This window comes from Protopterus annectens, chromosome 10.part0, assembly GCF_019279795.1.
Source record: "Protopterus annectens isolate FY-2018-M chromosome 10.part0, PAN1.0, whole genome shotgun sequence".
Classification (NCBI taxonomy): Eukaryota; Metazoa; Chordata; order Ceratodontiformes; family Protopteridae; genus Protopterus; species Protopterus annectens.
In genome coordinates, this window is record NC_056744.1 from 1,658,039,243 (window position 1) to 1,658,060,924 (window position 21,682).

The following is a 21,682-nucleotide window of genomic DNA, read 5'->3' on the forward strand; positions in this document are numbered from 1 at the left end:
TGAATGGTCTGGTTAAGAGCCACACTGGATACCACCTTAGGCATAAAAGAAGGTTTGGTCCTGAGGGCCACCCTGTCTGGGTAAAAAATAATGAAAGGCTCCACTGCCATGAAAGCCTGTAGTACTGAAACCCTTCTAGCTGAAGTGACTGCCAAAAGAAAAGCTGTCTTCCAAGAAAGAAATTTTATATTCACAGCAGCTGCTGGTTCAAAAGGAGGCAAGGTGAGTTTTTCCATTACAAAATTGAGATCCCACGCCGGAGTTGGTGCTCTCATGGGAGGCCTTACATTTTTGGCCCCTCTGTGATACTGTTTTAGCAGTGGATGAGAAAAGAGAGGAGGCTCTGTGTTGTAATGAGCCGATATGGCAGAGGCATGAATTTTTATTGAAGAAAAAGATAGGTCCTTGTCAAGCATCTCAGTTACGTATTGTAAAATCTGAGGAATATTGGGCTTTGCGTGTCTATTCCTTGTGCTTGGTTACAAGCACAGAATCTCTTCCATTTATCAGCATAAGATTTTCTAGTACTAGGCCTTCTGGCTTCCAAAATGACATCCATCACAGGTTTACTGAGAGATGTGGTTTGAATAATTAGTTGATTAGCCATGCTGCAAGATTCAGAGTTTGGAGCTGAGTGTGCAGAATTTGATAGTTCTGCTGAGACAATAGACTTGTTTGAGACAAGTACCACGGAGGAAGGTGTGACATATTCCTTAGAAGTGGGTACCAGTGTTGGCAAGGCCAGTCTGGAGCAATTAGAATCATTTTTTTTCCAAGACCTTGGAGAGTAGAGGCAGAGGGGGACAGGCATAGACTGACAGGTTTTTCCAGCTGAAGGATAGGGAATCCACTTTCCATGCTTTTTTGTGATGAGCTCCTGTGCAGAATATGTCCAACTGATAGTTTTGAGGAGAGGCAAATAGATCTATGTCTGGGCTTCCCCATTTCTGTGTTAACATGCTGAAGGTTTGTGGATCCAGTTTCCATTTGTGCTGGTCCATAAGATTTCTGCTTAGGTCGTCTGCCAGAGAATTTTGCTTTCCTGGCAGGAACTGAGCTTGAAGATGTATTTGGTAAGTCAAGGCTGTGTTCCACAAGGCCATGGCTAGTCTGCAAAGGGGGTAGGAATGGATACCCCCTGCTTGTTTATGTACCACATAACTGTGGTGTTTTCCATCTTTAAATCAGTAGTTGTCCTGGATGAAGCAAATCCTTGAAGGCTATCAGAGCATTCTGAACAGCTAGCATTTCTTTCTGGTTGATAAGTAGATGCATTTGGTTTGGGCTCCAATTGCCCTGAATGCATCTCCCTGCCAGGTGGGCCCCCCAAGCATAGTCTGATACGTCTGTAGTTAGGGGTTTGGGTGGCAGGGGGTAGAGTGAATGACAGTCCCTTGTTTTGGTGACATGTCTCTGCCCACCAAAGAAACTCCTGTTGTAGGCAGGGAATGAGAGGGATCATTGTTTCCAGGCTGTGACAATGTTGACTCCATAAGCTTTTTAGGTACCATTGCAGTTTCCTCATATGCAGTCTCGCATATGGAATTAGTAGAATGCAGGATGCCATGAACCCCAAAGCCTGCAGAATTTGTCTTGCAGATAACTGGGTTTTTGTTGCCATTTGTTTGAAGTACGTTGTCAATTGCATTTGTTTGTCTGGCGTGAGGTAAGCCATCTGGGCAGTTGTATTCAAGCTTGCACCCAAGAATGTAATTATTTGAGAGGGTACCAGTTGTGATTTCTTTTTGTTTCTGGTGTACCCTAGGCATGCTAGAAGCCTTTTTACAAATGCCAGATGTTGAAGAAGAGTGTCCTTGTCCTCTGCCTGAATGAGACAATCTTCCAGATAAGGATACATTTGAATGTTTCTTTGTCTGCAGAATGCAATTACTGGTGCTAGGCACTTTGTAAAGACCCTGGGCCCAGTAGATAAGCCAAAGGGCAGTGCACAGAATTGGCAATGGAAAAAACCTGATTTGAAGTGGAGGTATCTTCTGCAAGATTCCCTTATTGGCATAAGCAGGTATGCCTCTTTTAAGTCTAGAGTTACCAACCAGGCATTCTTGCCTAGCATAGGCAGTAGCTGTTGTAAAGTCAGCATTTTAGATTTTGGAATATCCAGGAACATGTTCAGAATCGATAAGTCCAGTATTGGACGCCATGATTTGTCTTTTCTGGGTACCAGGAAAAGTCTTGAATAAGATCCTTGTCCTTTTCCCTTTTCTGGCACCGGTTGAATAGCCCCCATATCCATGAGGGACATGACTTGTTTCTGGGCCTCTGCCCACTGGTTTTGTGGCAGATCTGGCCATCCATTTGGAATTGGCATAGTATAGAAATTAAATCTGTAACCCTGGGATACTATGTTTAATACCCACTTGTCCTGGGTAATTAACTGCCAATTTTGAGCAAGAAGTGCTAGTTTTCCCCACAAAGGGGTGGCCAAAAGTGCTTGGAGATGGTAGAGTAAAGTCATTGAGACTGCTTACTGTAGGGCTGTGCTTTGTCACCTCCAGATTTGGGGGTGGAGGCACCCCATTGCTTTGACCTGTAAGATCCCTGTGATTGATATCTGGAGCCTATTGAGCACCTGGGTTTGCCCTGAGTGGCTCTGTTGGACACAGGAAAGGACCAGTTCTTAGTAGGCCAGTGTCTACTGAACGTGAGTGGCTGCACTTACAAGAAATCTTTTACAGTTTGCATAGATTTAGCTTGGTCTTCCATTTACTTTAAGACCTCTTCTGCCTTATTATCAAACAGACTATCATACTGTAAAGGGGCATCCAACAATTTAGCTTTAACATGATCAGGCAGATTTTGCTCTTTGAGCCAGGCATACCTTCTTATCACAGATCCAGTTACGGCGGCCCTGCAAGGAATCAAAACCACATTGCAAAGTATGCTTTCCCACCTGTTCTGCTGAATGCAATAAATCCAGTAACTATTTTCCACACAATCAGAAATCAACATCATTTTCTGTTTCAGTAAGCCTATAACATGTTGTTGATATTTAAGCATATGAAACTGGCAGTTTAAAGCCCTGATTGCCAAGGTTGCAGAAGTATAACCTTCTTACCCCATCTATCCAGTGCCCTGGAGTTTCTATCAGAACGAGTAGGATTTTTGGCTGTAGAAGCCTTAACACCCTTGGGACCCTGAGAAATAGTCTCAGGATCAGCAGCAGGATTTTTGAAAAGAAATTTGTGGGAGTCAGGAACCCTGTAATATCTGTCTGGCTTACTAGGAGCCAGAGGCATTGAATCAGGAGCCATTATTGATTCTGAGAACACATCATCAACAATGTCTAGAACAGGAGGTATAGCCAAAGGCCTATGCTGAGGAAGAAGGAGGAAATCCCTAAGCCTCTTTTTTGATTCAGAGAAGTCCTAACTCTCCCAGTGAAAATGTTCCCTTAAAGTATGCAAAGTCTCTCCAAAAAGTAATCCTCAGGAGGAGATGCAGATGGGATGGATTCCTCTGCATCAGAATCCTCATAAGGTGGAATAGAAAATTCCTGATCAGAAGAAATGGAAACCTGATCTGAAGATTCATAATCAGTTCCTTGCCTAGGCCTCTTAGAAGGGGGGGGGGGGGTTGGGAACCCCTGATCAAGGTAATTAAATCCTCAGCCATTTTGATCATTTGTTTTCTTAAGCATAAGGGCTTGAGCACGTGGCTCATGAGTCGGTTTGTAGACATAGAAGTCGTTTTTGACCTTGTTTTTGTTGATGGCATCGTTTTAATATAAAAATGTTGAGGCCAGAAAACACCCTCAGAAGCCAGTGCCTGCTCACTGGCTCCAGACCCATCCAAGGGAGAGACATCTGCGGGTTCAATACTTTGCGAATCTCGCGGCATACCGGACTCCAAATGGGTCTCTGTAGAAGCCTACGACTCAAAAATAGCAGGTATCAGGGGCTGCGAAAGCGCCTCACTGAGTACCGGCGAACTGGCAACTGGCTTAGGAGAAGCTTCGTTGTCGGTTTTGGACCTTGACAGTCTGTCTCTGTCTTTTTCCTTGCATTTTTTGTGATCTCCGGTAGTCAGATTGCTAACAGACGACATTTCAGGGTAGTTAAATCTTGAACTAAAAAATTTTGAAGCAAAAATATACTGACGCTTAATAGTGCGTTTGTTAAATTTAGCATAAAATCGACAGCAAGGCATGTTGTGATCAGGGCCTAGGCAAGGAATACAGTACAAATGAAAATCCTTATGAGGTATTTGCTTCCCACAAGTAATGCAATTATTAACTTTTACTGACATCGGTAAGGAGCAAGAAAAAGTTTCTCCAACGAGGTACTTAGCTTTAGTTTGAAGACTTCGGTTCTGAAACTCGAAAACAAAAATTTCAGGAGTCGGCCGACCGGCACTTGAGAACTGCTTCTGGCACCGCGTGGCAAGAAAGACTGATTAAAATGGCGTTGGCTGCATGTTTTATACCCCTGACGACCTGATGTCATGGAAGAGGAGACAGCAACCGACACAGGACCCAAGACTTTGTTATTCAGGCCGACTGAGGGCAGCCTGACAGAAGATTACCCAAATGTAATGACTGCAACAGTGAAACACGAAAAACATCAGCTGAGCGTACCACCTGGGAAGTGGGGCAGACAGAGGCAGCATGGTGGGCATTGATGGCCCAAGATATATTCTTCTATGGGTCTGAAGGCTGCCAACCATGGAATAGAATATATGGGCAAGAATGATGTCTTTATATCTGACAGGTAAAATGACAAACACAGGGGTCCTGAATGCCTGAAGTTCAATGCAGGTAACCCCTATGTTTGATAAATGGACACAAGTAATGGAGAAGGAGGACACTATGCCTTCTTAAGAACCATCTGCCTAATATCACAGAGGCCAACATCTATAGGAGTAGGACCAATATCAGCATAATCTAGAATATGTACACTAACACTGGCAGCACCACTACCTGTCCCACTAACTTAAGCTGAAGTCTGTCTGCCGCAGAAAGAGCAGGTGAACTGGAAGACCAGCATTTGCACAAGCACCTGGAAAACTGGCACTCAAAGCAGTGATGTAGAAAACACTGCAGGACTCTGTTGGCATTGGGGATTAAGGAAACTGAAAAAGTGGTCCCATATTGGATCTAAGTTTCACTATAGTTCATGTCAACAACTAAAAGATCTCAGTCAATGGAGGGTCATAAAGAATGCCTAACAGGAAGTGAACATACTATGGGTGTTCTAGGGAGGGTGCGGCAGAAGACACAGCTCTAAATATGTTGCCAGCCAAAGATATCACTACATTCTAGAGAATAGAATCCATGAAGTGCCTACTGCCAGCTATGGCCTACATGAGTACAAGAGGGTGGATACATAAACCCTTGTCTGGATGACTGTCTCCTTCAGGCAGTTACAAAGAGACAGAGATTGAGGGGAATATGAAACTTCTCTACTAAAAAAAAAAGCCACTTAGAATGAGAATCACTATATGTTGTTTCATGCCGAATCATACAAAAAGCTTCATACCTGATCGAGTCTTACCCTGGGGAAAAAGACTCAGTTTGTCTAAAGATTTCAATATCAAATGGCACAAAATAGCAACAACGTGAAGAGCAGCGGAAAACACACACACACAAAATAATTATTTCCCCAACAGGGCTTATCGTTTTTTGAAATTTCTCAACAAAGGAAGCCCAGGAGCCATAGCCAGACTGAGTGACCACAAACTTTCTCACTATGAAATGCATATTCTTGTGGGAAAAAGAAAAACAGTATAACAGAGCACAGAAGAATTACTTCTTTTAACTAGGAGACAAGTGTACATCCTTGCTTGGAGAAGACTTGACCCCCAACTATACATTCACAAAGTAGCGACAGTTGTTTCTCGGTAGTATTTGTTGTTGTTGCTATTTATTTCAATTCATGATGTTTTTTCCATGTTTTACTATGTCAAACCATAGTGTTTTCATGATTCTGTGATGTGGACAAATCCTGGAAAGACAGACTTCTGCAATAAGAACAACACAAATGTATCTGTGAAGAATGTATCTTTGCTAGACATCTTTCAGAATTTGCATGTAAATCAGAAGAAATGTTATTTATACTTGCAGTGCTTTTGACACAACTACATAGACTGCATTAATAAAAATGAGTAGTTCTGCATTGAGCATATTAGCTGTCGGATTTTAACCTGCTGACGTGCTATCTCAAACTTTTCTTCATTCTGTTTCCAACAACAAAAGTTAAGCAAAAACAAATGCTAAAAAAACACTTACTGTTAACATAACAGATTGTTCTTCAAGCTCCAAAGAACTCTCAGATGGAGTCTTCTTAGACACCATGACACCATTTTCACCGAATTCAGGTCTTATTTCAATCTCTTTTAGAACCCTCTCTTCTTTAATCTTGAACTCTGAGTTAGAAGCAGGTGCTACCACATGGTTAGTAGTGTCACGTTTTTTGGATTCATAAGTTTCTTCCATCTCTTTCAGAATATTTGCTTCTTTTTTGTTAAACTGGAGGATGAGTTTCTGTTCCTTGTCGAAGAGAAACTGGTGCAGTTTTGCAAATTCTTGTATAATGTACTGTTCTAAACTGAGAGTATCTTCCTGAGAAACAAATAGAGAAAGATAAGCTGAATGGTTGTACATTACAAAACTGGTTTGGATTTTGTGAAAACAGCAGAATGAGTGAAGAGAAGCTTGCTGGTACAGTGTCATGGCAACTATCTGCAGCACTGGTGATCTGGAGTAGGAATCATAGATGAGCCCACCACTATGACTAGAAGGGTGACATGTATACTAACCTGGGATGCTGTAACCTCTGGAGGACTGGTTGGGTATAGCCAGTACATGAACCTCTAGCACATTCCAAGGCTCAAAGCAATGTGGTGGCTGTACAAAGAGACATGTGAAGCTGTGAAATAAGAAAGAAAACACAGAACAGGGAGGAGATTGTTTCAAAAGCTGTTTTGGAAGAGAGAGCTAAGTAAAAACATATCCAGGGCACATACGAAAAGCAAGAGGCCTTTTTCCCAGAAGAAGGAAGTCCCCAGTTTCCCTGGGGCAACATGTGGCCCTTTTGGAAGGAAGTGGCTCCCACAGGCAATGTGGGCCCTACTAGGAAGAAAGTTCCCCAGCTCCTGAGTCTTCATTGGGCCCAATGGGAAGATGACCATGACCCACATGAAATGTTACAGAGGAAGGCCACACCAACAATACAGAGCTCACTTGTAGTACATATAATATAAAACCTAAAAATGCAATAAATTCGAAGTTTGAATCTCATATGATCGACATCATATGAGCGAAGTTTTAAAACACTGAACGTTTCAACAGAGATCATTGTAGAATTTTCCCCTTCACTACAATGTAGTGCGATCTCGGGGTTGGTATATTTAAGTAGCAGGGGGTGTGGGAGGGTGCGTTCCAAGTAGTTTTTTTGTTTTTAGTTTGTTTACATTTTAAGTTCGATGTTTGAAAACTTCACTCATATGGAGTCGACCATATGAGATTCAAAGTTTTCAGACTTCGAATGTATAATATAGACCCGCATTTTTATGAGGGTGGGAATAGTTAAGATTGCCAAATGGAGACTGAGCTAAACACAAACACACTAAGGAAAATCAGTGAAACCATTACTTGTTCCCTTTACTTATACATTATGCAACCTCAAAATGAATTAAAAATAGGTACCTAAATATAACAGCAATAGCCCTACCTAAAGGGTAAGGGACTTTGTATATGTAGAAACGATTTGATAATTTTCTTTTGCGTATCTGTTTAGCAAGACTGCTATTCAGCAGTCTTAATGTAGAAACTGGGGCTTTTGAAAATTAAAAAATACAAGTGCAGTAATGCCATATCTGTTTTGCTACTTGCTCACAACATCCTCCAAGGATTTTTCAAGTAAAGCAACTACAGATGTTTGCACTGTCTGGGTGTGGACATGCGGGCAGGATATCTCATCTAGATCTGAAAGTGATGGAGAACAGATGTTTGATACAGAATGGCTTGTGATCCTAAGGTGTTGAGGAATACATATCTGACACAGCATGACCTGTGTGGTCCCCACTGGAAGACAGAATATCCCATGTGGATCTTTGGTGCTGAAGAATGGATCTATGATGCAGAATGGCTTATCTGGGTCTTTGGCTTTCGACAACAGATCTGAGCTGCAGAATGACTGACTTAGTTTGGAGGGCTGAGGAAACAAGCGATAACTAATATCTTATGTGGGTCTGTGGTTCTGGTGTATGTACATCTCTAATACAAAATGGCTCATATAGTCAATGGGATTATATGCAGGCCTGTGAAAGGAATAGCTTTCCCAGGACTATGGGCTGAGGATCACATCCCTTGAGTAGAATGGCTTAAGTGGGTCTATGGGGTTGAAGAACATCTTTCACACAGATCACCACCCGTGTCTGTAAGGTTGGAAACATAAACGTTTCCTACAATGGGTCATGTGGCTATCATATATGAGTGTCTTATAGTGGCTCACATGATTCTACATGGACAGGGGTATATAAATCTGAGAAGCACAGCGGCTCTTGTGGGCCAATGGATGTATAGTGCATTAATCTGTGATGCAAAACAGGTTCTACAGACCTGTGGGGCTGGCAGGTTTTTGGGATACATCTGTGTTGCACTTTTTCTATAAGATTTACAGGGTTTGACTACTTACACCTGTGATGAATGTGTATTATGCCAGTTTACATGACCTGGGAGCAGGTGTAAAACTCAAAATGCTTTTTTAGTTTTGTGGAGCTAGTGAGCAGGTCTGTGAAACAGGATAGGATATATGGATCAAGGAAGCCATCTGTAATACAGAATAATTTGTGAAGATCTGACATACATACAAATATTTCAAGCATGAACAATAAAGAGTATAACAAAACAATTATGCAGACTAGGTTGTATGGGCTCCTTGTAGTACAAACCTGTGTGATGTAGAATGGCTTAAGTGCACCTTTGATACTGGAACACAGATTTAGTGATACACAATGGCTGAGGTAAACTGTATTCCACTTAGAAAGCAAAACACAATGCATCCCAGAGAGTTTGGTAAACTAATGATGCAGAAATCAGTGCAGATAGCAAGAAAAGCATTGTAACAAAAGGTTACCTTTTTTTATTCCTAACTAACGAAACATAGGCAGTGACAACTTTTTTTTAATATACTAACACTCTTTTCAAGCAATTTCAAACATATATTTTAATCAGCTACTTTACTGACCTTCTTGTGCAACACATCACATCCTGATCTTTCATAAACTGCACTTTACCTCAGTTTTGGCCTCCACACTTAAAATGGCGGAAGCTACACTCTATATCTTATGAAATGTGTCACTGCAGTCACAGACGTATGCATTTTTAGTACAACACTGTGTCAAGCCACAGAAACACAAATCAGACAAACTGAAATGGAGTAAGAATTATGCAAAGGCATTACTTTAAAACAACAAATTTTCTAAAAGGACACAACTGGGTTGATCATATTTTAGACGTGGCCATGTCACCATTTATTAAGTGCTCACTCTTTGCTATTGCATACTGGCATACTACAGAACAGCTTATGCAAATCATCCAATTAATTACTGCACCAAGTGTCTTGTACAAATCAGTCGTACAAATGGATCGTACGTTAAAATACATATTTATACATCTTCATCCATCTAACTACCTCAGACACTGGCTGATTTGATTCTCGTGCCAAGACACCGCTCCTTTCTAACCAGGACTGAGTGCCTACCATGCTTTCAGGTACACAGGGACTTTTGGTGGCATCTCCATATTTATTAGGGAACCTACCATTTTGCATCAGATCACGAGTGATACCATAATGCAGCAGGCAGAGCTCCAGGTAGCTCTCAGTACAGCTGCCTAGCATATCACTGTCAAATATTGCCCACCTTCTTTTTACCCCTCTGTGCAGGCTGATTTAACTCTAATCAAAACCTATCCACCAAACTAAAACAATTATGGATGACTGACAGACACTAAACTTGTATGATGCAAGAATCCTTGTTCAAACTAATTTTCTCCTTCCCCGCCAGGGGGGTGGGTTAGGTTTTTTTGACCTTGTCCTTACCAATTTCTTCCCTTCTTTTACTTCTTCAACCTTCACCACCAAAACATGCATTGAAACCCGCAAAACACAGCGTTCAGGAAATTAAAAGACCAAATCAAATACTCTACTTACAGACATTCTTGACAATGATAAATGGTACAGTCCTCCAAATAACCCAGTAACTAATGCATACTCCTCTGAATTCTATTCCCTTATGGACAGACGCATTAACTTGTTTGTTCCCATCAGGCATGGAAAAATGGTAAAATGAAAAACAATTATGTGGAATCAAATACCCATTCAAAAACAAAACTATGACAATTCAAGCTACTCTCCCAATACAACTTCAAGCACAGTATTAAGGAGTGCAAAAAGAGGTATGAACAAAGTGCTGCTACCAGTAAAGATACATACAAGGTCTTCTTCAGTTACTTTAGGAAACTTAGAAATTATTTCCATTACTATACCACACTTATTTTCATCACATGCTGAAAAATACACACACACACACACTCAGTTACTTTAGGAAACTTAGAAATTATTTCCATTACTATACCACACTTATTTTCATCACATGCTGAAAAATACACACACACACACACACACACACACACACAGACACACACACAGACACACACACAGACACACACACACACACCCCTCACTATGGAGAGGCTCTTTCCTCTGTTAATTCCCTTACATTAACTAATGTATTGTGCATGCATAAGTGCCACATGTTTGCACAATAGAACAAAAAACATTGAAACAGGCGGAAGAACAATAAAGTGTTGTCATACAGTAGTATTACATAAGAAAGGTAAGCATTGTCTTTCATAATTAACAGCAATAATCCACAGCTACATGACAGTATCACAGAATTTACACATGCTTGGTTTTGTTTGATTGCTCAGGCATCTCCCTCATGATATCCACACCTAGTTGTGGATTATTGCTAAATTAAACCACAAGAATATGGGCTACAAAAGTAGTATTATCACATTACACACACAGGGAGTATAAAACACCAAACTAAGTACTGTACCTAGCAAGTTTGTTTGAAAATAACAGACTGACAGATGTATGTACACTGCTATGTACTTTAATACTCAATGTACAACCAAACTGTCCAAACATATGTATTTTATGAAAGGTTGGTATAGAAAGAATACAGCCTTTAATGTTACATTTAGAAGACAACGGGTAGGATACTGCCTGGGAATGGGAGTGGCCTCTCTCATCCAATGGAAACAAAAGGGGAAAAACATATTGAGAAGCAAACCTGCAGACTGTCTACAGTTTCAATGTGAAGTGCAGCCCTAGCTAGAGAAAGGACCTTATGCACATTAGTTTGTCCCTCTTCATGCCTAAAGAGATAAGCTGCAGAGTTTAAAACCTGCATCCTACTTCCTCCAGCACCCTTAAGACTGCTGTATATCTGACCTATCACTCTGAAGTCCCATATTGTTTGTATTCTGTGGTTACCGTAGGAAAACGATTTCAAAGTATCCACGGTTCCTTCTACGAAACGCAGAAGCTTTTCTAGAGTTTCATATGCCTGCCTACCCGATTTAAATTATTTGCTTTTCTAAAAGCTGATGCTTTCTTCGGTTTCACAATACAAGAACTGCTGAAGGAAGAATGATTAAAGAAACTCTGCAAAATCTCCACCCAGAACTGAAAGGCAAACGGGGCCCCTCTTATAGTCAAACGTTTTTTAAGGTAAGATAGAACTGAAAAAAGAAGCCCCGTGGATCAAGGGATAGAAGAGATAAGGATTATCAACTTTGGAAAGTGTCACTTGCCAAGAAGTCCTAACACCTGCAGCACAAGCCCTAAGGGTTACCAAAGATTTATTTATTTTTTTTAACATTTGTTAACCGGGAAAGTCCAACTTGGAACGAGCAAATTTTCAGCGGAGGCCCGGGGAAAAATGCAACAGATGCATGTCTTTGTAAGAGAGCTCTCCTTTACCATCTCATACGTTCAGATATTATATACCATTTGTACTTGTGTTATTGAAGCCTTGTACATAGCTTGCACTAATTCTACCAATGATTCTAGGAGTGCCAACTATTGCAGCACTGTTCAAATCAGCATTCTTGGGACTTTGTTATATGCTTTCTCCAAGTCTAAGAATGCCTAGTTTAACTCTTTCCTCATCTCTTGCTTCTTCTCCACTACTTGTCTCATTGCAAACATCAGGTTGGTTGTGTTGCATCCTTATTTAAATCCTGCTTACCCATGTCTTTCTTTCTACTGTTTTGTGTATTTGTTCATCAATTATGCTCTTCAGAACCTTCATGCAGTGTGCCTGAGGCTTGTTTTTTTTTACACCACCCACAACTGTGAATATCCCATTTTTTCTGGCACTAGAACTATTCTGCAGTCATCTAGCACATGCATTTTTCTCCATAATGCTACGAGTAACCTCAGGAGCCATTTGTCCCCTAACTTGCCCAACATCTTGATCACATCTTCCCTGACCTCACCTGAGCCTGCTGCATTCCCCAGACTTCATTTTCTTCAGTGCTATTCTTCTTTTAGGGTAGTTTATTTTTCTTTTCCATCACAGGTTATGCATGGGACAGTACTGCTTCTGGGGGGGGGGGGTCCTTGTCTTAGAAACTGCTAGAAGTACTTCTTCCAACTCCCTTTGACATCCAGTGGACTGGTGAGCAGGGTGTTGCTGGCATCCTTCATGAATGGTATCTGATAACTGTCTTCTTGATCTTTTTGCCTTGCAGCCTGATAGAGTTTCTTTGTGCCACTTGCTGAGTCACTTTCCCAAAGCTGGTAGCGTGACTGACACCTTGTTCTACATTATTGCAACTGTTCTTTTAGCCGTTTTGTTAGCCAATCAGTATTCCTCCTTAGTCTGATCCTTTTTTTTTCTAGCTTCCACTTTCCTGCACTCCTTACCTCTTTTAAGAATTTCCTGACTTTTAATTTTCTGGGTTAGGCATCTTTGGACCTTTATTGAGTGGGAAGCCTAAAGCTGTACATGCCAAAGGAGGTATTAAATTCAATGATGGGTTGGATAAGGAAAGGGGTACAGAAGTATGAGGACTTCCTTGGATCTTGAGGATTTTCCCATGGAAACGAAATGACCAGATAGAAGGATTTTCCTGAGTATGGGGGAAACATGATGATCAAATAAGAGAAAGTGGTCCATATAAATACCCAAGTCTACTACGATACTACCTGTCTGAAGAAGAGTACCATTTTTGTGAGGTAGAAGTTGTTTGTTACCAAACTCTGCTCCAGTGGCTTTTTGCATTTAGCTTGAGACAGTTTTCAGTACACCGGTAGCGTGCATATTTCAGCCCTTGTTGGAGCCATTTAGTATCAGTGGATGACTTGATAAAGGTGGCCATCAAACAGAGTCAGCTGGAAAACCAATTTGCAATCCAACAGACAATGCTTGGGGTTTATATTAAGTTTATCTACTTTTTTAATAATACCACTTTTATTTTATATATTTATTTGCATTTAACTGAGGCACTGCTCACAACAGATCAGTTTCAGTCAAAAGATACAAGAAAAAAAAGAAAAAGAATTGAAAACGGATTTATCAAAAAAATAAAAAGCATATACAACAAACCTTGTCACAATACATTCAAAAAGGATAGGTGCAAATATAAACAACTGTGCAACGTTGAGCTTAAAACTGAGATAAAGTAGGTGGGGTTGAAAAAGAGGGCCATATAGAGGCACAGATGTACTTAGTTTATATGTTCTGACACAGGAGTTGCGTTTTGCCTGTTTTTGAAGCTGGACTATTAGCTCAAAATAGTATTAGGGGTAAAAAGATATATCTTTGAGATGAGGCAGGAGACATTCCCAAAGTGTTGGGGCAATTTTTGCACTTTAGTTGGATTTTGTGGTTTGCAGCAGAGGTCCTATGTAGTCTTGACCTCTGAGTTTGTAAAATGGTAATCATATAGAAAGTCTGGAAGCTTTGGGTGAAAATGACTGATTTAGAAATTTAAATAATTGAGAAATGGAATAGAATCTTCCCCTTTCTGTTTATTGCTACTAGAACAGCCACAAAAAGATATCTTGCTCTCTCTGCTAGAATATGGACATCCCATAGCAGTTGTGGCATATGGTAGGAATATCACAACTATTCAGTCAGTTGACAATAGAGTGATGAATCGGGGAAGATTCTTCTAACCCAGAAAAAAAGAGGGAGTTATTTCTTTCAGGTGGTGCTGGAATTTAAGTGAGATATAAAGTTAGATTCTAAGATACTTAAAGGAGGAGATATTCTCAATGAGCGAGTTATGATCTGAAATTTGTAATGATGTGGCAATTACCATAGGTTTTTGATTAGTTCCAAAGACACAATCTTAGTTATGGAGGAGTTAAAGAACATTTTTTTTGTTACTGACCCACTACATTGGTGGCAGAAAGTCCATTTGTAGTTGTTATTGTAGTGAGGGATGAGGATGATTACAATGGAATATTACATCATCGACATAGAGTAAAGAGTAAGGCAAAGAAGATCACTGCAGAACTAATTAGCACTCAGACTAAGAAAGGAGTGAGCATGGAATTGTGAGGGACTTCTTTGCAGAGTTGAGTTTTAGCTAATGTTGAGGAACTAGTTCTGGATGTGATGATTAGTGATATGGTTCTAAAACCATTGAGTTGCGAACAGTGTACAAGCATGGAATGACACACAAGGTCAAATGCTGTGGTTACAGATACAAACTTAGTGCCAGTAAAAATGTATTCTAAAGGAATTATTTGTTAGGGTTCATGGTGTTGTGATTGTACTATGGCAGTTCAGAACTCATGATGAAATAGAAAAAGGTGGTACTGTTCTGTGTACTGTGAAAACTGTGTGTAAACAATTTTTGCCTAATGTGGAAGTATGGAAATTGGTTGGCAGTGTGAAGTTTCAGAGGGTTTTGGTTGCTTCGTTAAAGGTTTCACTGTGGGTGTCTTCTAGATTGGCATAATGTTTTTCCAAAGGGAGAAATAGTTGATATGCTGAAAGGGCACTGGGAGAAGTCAATAAACCATGAATATTGACCCTCAGACCTGGAGGTTCTGCTGAGTAGTTTTTGGTCCAGAAGTGGCTCAATGTCAAATTCACTTAAAGTAAAACTGAGGAGTATATGGTGGTGGCAATGGAATACTGGAGGGGGTGGCAATTGGAGGACAATGGCAAAAGATGATAACATATGTATAAAAAAAATCTGCAAAACTGGGTAAACTCACTGGACACAAATCTCTCTTCTGTAGGATGAACCAGGAGGACTGCAAGGTTCTGTGACTTGCACATAGTTACACAGCAGGTAAACGAAGCTGAAAGGAATCAAATTATTCATAACAAGTGATGCACATTGGAGCATGGTAGGTATGCAGTACGTGTGTAGCAAAATCCCAAGTGAGTCACAAAGATTTTAACATAATGCAGCAAGATTATGCAAATGGCCTTACACCACTGTATTAACATTGTCACACATGCAAACACCCCCCCAACCTAATCATACATGACTTTATGACATCATCACTGTCTAAGTACCAGCTGGTCCCAACAGGGTAACCTACAGGACAGCAGCTGCAGACGATGCAATGGTGCAGCACTTCTCAGCACAGTGTCTCCCCTTTCCTGCCAGTATGCTGCTTAGCAGACAGTGCTGAGTAATGCGGACGTACTCTCACAAAAAAATAAATAAGTACATGGCTAAATAAATAAAAAATCTTCTCCACTGTGTGGTTGGAAAAAGTTCCCTATGGAGCAGGGAAATTTGCTATCTCACACAACCTTATCGTGAGTGAACTTCCATCAACTGCAGCTAACACAGCATTAGATTCCCTCATTACCATAACATGCTAACACCCTGATCCATTGTCATGACTAATCAGCTTGATTCCTTTATGAATCCTAGTCAGGCGGGACAGTGTAGAACAACCTAGCAATGGACTACTTTGTAAAACAGCATGTAAAGAATACTTTTCCATACAAACGTTCTTTGTACTATTGGAACTATACGGTTTTACCACAGGGTAAAAGTGTATCAGTTCTTAGGCTGCCAAGAGTGGGGATGGGAATGAATTGGGCATAGAAGTATTTTATAAATCACCGAGTACAATGATTTGCTGTCTACAATTCATACAGAACACTGGAGAATTCTGCACTTCTGCTCTGTACCACAGTCCAGATCTACTAATCACGATAGCAAACAGCACCATACCAGATGCAGTGCACAAAAGGCCTGAACTCAATGATGCTCTCCGTTTATGAACACCAGCATTTACATTTATAAATCAAATTTAAAGGTCTGACAACAGACTTCTCAACTGTCCCTATTTTGGAGGAAAGTTCCTATTTTCTGGCCTGTTTGACTATATCCCCACTTTTGGCGGTATGCCCCAATTTTCAGGTTTGATTTATACCGTCACACAATTTTCTGAATCACCCTCACCAAGTGTGATTTTTAAAGCTGTTTAATACATGGAAAACCACACGACATGACTAACATACCAGTGGCAACAACAATTTAAAGAATGACAACTTTGGGTTAGGAGGGTGGCCTAATGGTTAAGGTGTTTGTCTTACAAAGACAAGGTGCAGGGTTTGAGTCTCATAAGGGATAATTGGTTAGGCTTAAAATGGCTCGCAAGGGCAGTTAGCCTAGTACTAATCTATGAATCTATGTCTTACAACTCCTCTTTTTTGAAGCAAAAATAAATGACTGTGTGGGAGAACTTTGCAAAACAGTTTATTAAAGTCTTCAGACTCTACACTTCTTTGACATTGTTCTTAAATTCTTTCCATCATTTTTGTCACTCTTTTGTTAAACAAATGTTTCTGAGTACTATCCCACATTCCTAATGAGGGCAGGAATAATTATGTACAATTTGGTATTCAAATTTCATGATAATTAGATGTCCAGATGGCTAGCTGGATATTCCCATATTTCAAGGACCTTTATTTCTATTTTCAATGTCTGGAAGTTACCATTCAATAACAGCACAGGTCAAGAGGCATGTCTGACCATCTCAAACTAGAAGTCATTTGGCCTGTGCCTTGGCAAGCCTCAGCAAATCGTATGCTTTGTCTGCACTAACACCATGCATTTTTCAATAATTCTCCTTATCATTGTAAAATACATCAACTTTACAATACAGAATATTTTACACCCAAACGAAAATTCCACATCCGTTACTTCAAATCCCCCGTTATACTATCACAAACTCATTTTCATTAGGTGAGTTTATGAAACATTTAGAGCAGGACTAAGTTGGCATAACCTCCCCCAAAACACTGCACCTTCTCATTCCTTCACATTTTAGAAGGTTTCACTACTTTTTCAGTACTTATTTGTTAAACTTAAAACTGAGACAACTATTTCTACCATTCAACTACAGCTCCTGAAATTGAAGGGTTTAAATGTGCTCTCATCAAAGCTAAAATCAAAAATTTCAAATTCATTTACCATTGAAGAATCCCAGCTTCAGATGTGGCCAATTAGACAATTACAACACCAGCAGCAAAAGTACTCGGAGCTTCCAATTAAACAATTCCCAAGGCACGACAACCATCGATTTGCTATACTAAAGAAGGGAAGTATGGGGAGCACAGCACTCACATGAGATGCTTGGGGGGGGGGCCTTGTACTCTTACTGGAATTTTTTCCTTATTTGTGATATTGGTTTGTCAAATTATAGTGTTTTCATGTTTCATTGAGGTCAGTATTGTGTTAAAAATCCAGGAAATAATACACTTCTACAACAACAAGAAAAAAATATTAGTGTGTACAGTACCATTTTCAGTGAATCTGTACATGCATCAGAAAACAATTTTATCTATACATGCAATGCTTCTGACACATCCAAACAGACTGCATTAATAAAAATGTATTTCAGAATTAAGCATAAGCCACGGTGGTACAGCGGTAGCGTTGTTGCCTCACAGCAAGAGGCTTTCCTGTTCGATTCTCGACTGGAGTGCCTTCTGTGTGGAGTCTGAATGTTCTCCCCGTGTTCGAGTGGCCTCCGAAAGACATGTGTGAGTGGGTGTGCCTTTGCTGAAGGTTGGGCTACTGCCAATCATTAGCGGACCAGAGTTCCGTTGTGGCGACCCCTAACCGGGAAAAGCCGAAAAGACAAACAACTTTGTTCAGGTTACATTGCTTGTATGTTATCTAAAACATGTCTTTAGATCAGGTGCCACACTGACCTGCCATTTTGCAGAACAGAAGTTGTACTAAAGCTGAAATTAAAAGCATACTTACATCTAGCAAACCATTAGGCTTCCGATTTCTGACCTCTAGTTTACTGTCAGACAAAATCTCTTGATTGTCCATCACATCATTTTTAACACAGTCAGATTTTTCTTTAGTCTCCTTCAAAATCTCCTGCTCTTCATTCTTGACCACCGAGTTAGTATCAGTCATATCCCTGTGGTGGTTAATAATGTCGTCTTTAATGAAAGCAAGATTTCTTCCTGTATGTTTTAGAATGTTTACTTCATTCTTAAGATGCTGGATGAGATTTTGTTTCTTGTTCCTGAGAAAATGATGCAGTTTTACGAATTCTTGTTTCAGGTCTTGTTCCAAATTCAAAGCGTTTTCCTGGGTAACAAAGAACAGAGAAAGGCATTCATTGAAGAGCGTTATGTTAGAGTATCAGTTGTGCTCATGTATTTTTCTTAAACAACAGAATGAGTACAGGTCAGCCCACTGACATATTAGAAAGGCATCCGTCTGTGACATTGGACACCTAGGGTTGGGATCAAGACTGAGCCCACCAGTGTTGGGACAGGAGAAGCCATGGGATACTCAGGTCAAAGGTTACTCCACACATACAGAAGGAGTTCACCAACTCACTGCAATGAGGTAGCTGCACATTCAGGCACGTTATACTGGGAAAGGAGGAAGTTAATGTGAAACAAGTACAAATCATGACCCTGATTGGCTGATTTTGACCAACAAAGCTATATATACATACATACATACATATATACCATAACTGTAAATGTTCGAGCAAGATCACTGCTGTAGCATGAATCATAACATGGAAACAGGAGTATTTTCAAATATCCAGCCTGAATTTAAGAGCTTTGAGACATCCCCATGCAAGGCTACACCTCCCACATTGTGGACATCAGTATAATGCATGGTATAAAGTTTAGAGGTCACCTACACTATCTTCAGTTCTTCTCTGCAGTAGAGTTTAGAGGTCAGTTTCCAGACAAAATCCTGCTGACTTCAGAACTATGACAATTGCCCTTTCTGGGACTTTTCTTTTTCTTCTTTTAGTAAGACGATTGAAATGTTAACATGTCTGTTAGAGTTTATGACTTGGAGAGCTTTCCAAAGTCAATGTCATCCCTAGGAAAGGCCAACAACAAACCTGGTTGTGGCCAAGAGATACCAGAGAAGGATTTTCACCTTTAGTGTCTATCCAGCCTTGGGCCTTTACATAAGGTGACCGAGTATAAACTCCATGTTTCAGTAAAAACACTGTTTTGCAAAATGGGATCAGTCAAGGACGGAAACATGATCTACTACATCCTAGTTTACTCACGGCTTATTTATGACACCAGTGATAATATGTCCACTCCTGTCCCAGCCAAGAAGGGTGTGTCATTCAGGAAAGCATTGCATTTAATGGAATAGCAATTTATGTAGGGAGGAAAAGGAAACTTCTTATTCCTCAAAACATTACTCTAAGCTACCAGCGACAGGGGATTGGAGGATGGCTCTAAGAACACCTCATTAAAACCTCATTCCTAGCCTCTTATGCCAAAGAAGGTCTGACTGCCTCCACTATATGGACAAGAAAGTACAGTTGTGCAACTAAACTTACTGTAACAGTAGATGTTCAAATGATCACTGTTGCAGTAGCCTACATTGTATGGGTTATATCCTGAAAAGGCTACAACAGCTGGCCAGTTTCCAAAGTTTCAGAACACCTTCCAGTTTCAAGATGAGCTGACTAAAAAGAGAAGTTTGGGTGCCAACCCCTTCAGAGCTTTCATGCCGACTGACAAAAGGAAGACAAGCCCTGACAGGATATTGTTAGGAAAAGAAAAATACATGTTCACACCCTGGTATACAAAACACGGCAAAAAAAAAGGGGGAATCTACGCAGGGAATGGTTACTGCAGCGATCATTCGAACATCTATTGTTATGGCAAGTCTACTTACACAGTTGTACTATGGAATTCATATGGATCACTGCTGCAGTAGTCTAAGCTATATGGGTTATCACAGTTCTAAACAACTGGGAGGTGAAAGGGGAAGGGTCCAGTAGCCACTGGAGTATGCTTTTCCAAGTCTAAGACAGGCTTTGCTAGGACAAATCTAGTCTGTAGTGCTTTGTAAAAGTATGCACAGAGGACAGAGTTGTTTCTTCTACAATAAAACCTTTTGCAAAATGCCACATATAAAGTTAAGGCCCTGGTAGACTGTGCCTTGAACCGACTTAGAATAGTTTTGTTGTGGTGAGAATAACAAAAGGAAATAGCTTGAGACAACCATTCATAAATAGTTTGCTTTGAAACAAGTTGTTTCTTTTTCTTACCTTCGCTGGTAATAAATTGACTGGAAGTTCTGAAACCTTTTGTACTGTCAAGATAGCACCAGAGTTGTCTGTACACATCCAAGGTATGTAGTATCTCATCTCACTCATTTTTAGGTTCTGGAAAGAAAATAGGGAGATGGATAGTTTTGCTTAAAGTAAACTCAGACACCAGTTTAGGCATAAAAGGATTAGTTCTCAGACAAACCCCGTCTCAACAAAACTGTGTCTATGTGTAAAATGAGAGGAGGTTCTTGCAGAGGTCAGAGTCAGACCAATCAGCAAAACTGTTTGCCATGTTAGGAACCTCAAGTTAGCCATATAAGCTGGTTGAAATGGAGCAAGTGTTGCACCCCTCAACCTCGCCATCTGGTGGTGGTACGTAGTATTGCTTATAAAAGTAATTTGAACACAAAACAAACAAAATTAAGGAAATAAATAACCCTGTAATGCTTTAAATGGAACTAGCCTATAACCACCCTGAGGACCGATAGATCATTGACCTCTGGCTGCAAATACCCCATACATTAGTTCCCTACCTATAAAATAAGTTCCAGATAGTCACTAATAAGCCTCACACTGCCTAACTTCCTCTTACTTAACATTTCTTTTTCCTCTTGTTGTTTTCTCCATTAGAGCACACTCTACATCGAGCTAAGCAGCCCAGCGCTCTCCCACAAACAGTGGACCAATGGGCACCATCTGCCTAACTCCAAAAAAAGTCAGAAAACTGCCCAGACTCCCAAACTAATATTAACTATTCAAGGTTATTATCTATTTATGTTCCTGTGAGCAGAGCAATTAGGTTGGCAGTGGAAAGTGTTTACTAGCCTAAAATTCACTAGATTTGTTTAAAACATAACCCCATAAGCCTGTGATCCCCAAACAAACAGCCCCCCCCCCAGCTAGGCATACTACTGCAAACACTCTGGGCCTCTCTTTGGTCCTCATCCATCCTCCAGCACAGTCTCTCCCCAACCCCACCCCCCAAAAAACCTAACAGACCTTCCTCCCACTCAAACCTTCATATACTCGCAAGCTCCATTTACAGCAGATACTACAAGCACTTCTACTGCTCTCACAACACTTCACACAGCCTCTGG

At 40.5% G+C, this 21,682-nt stretch overlaps 1 protein-coding gene across 1 annotated transcript in view; it reads right to left on the bottom strand.

Moving 5' to 3' along the window:
• Positions 1-21,682, bottom strand: part of LOC122814382 (zinc finger protein 850-like) — a 221,475-nt gene that overhangs the window by 61,644 nt on the left and 138,149 nt on the right. The window contains exons 7-8 of the mRNA XM_044086966.1: positions 18,290-18,628; positions 6,245-6,577 (exon numbers count right to left, since the gene is read on the bottom strand). Of these exons, the coding sequence (XP_043942901.1) occupies positions 6,245-6,577; positions 18,290-18,628 (672 nt within the window). The remainder of the gene's footprint in view (positions 1-6,244; positions 6,578-18,289; positions 18,629-21,682) is intronic.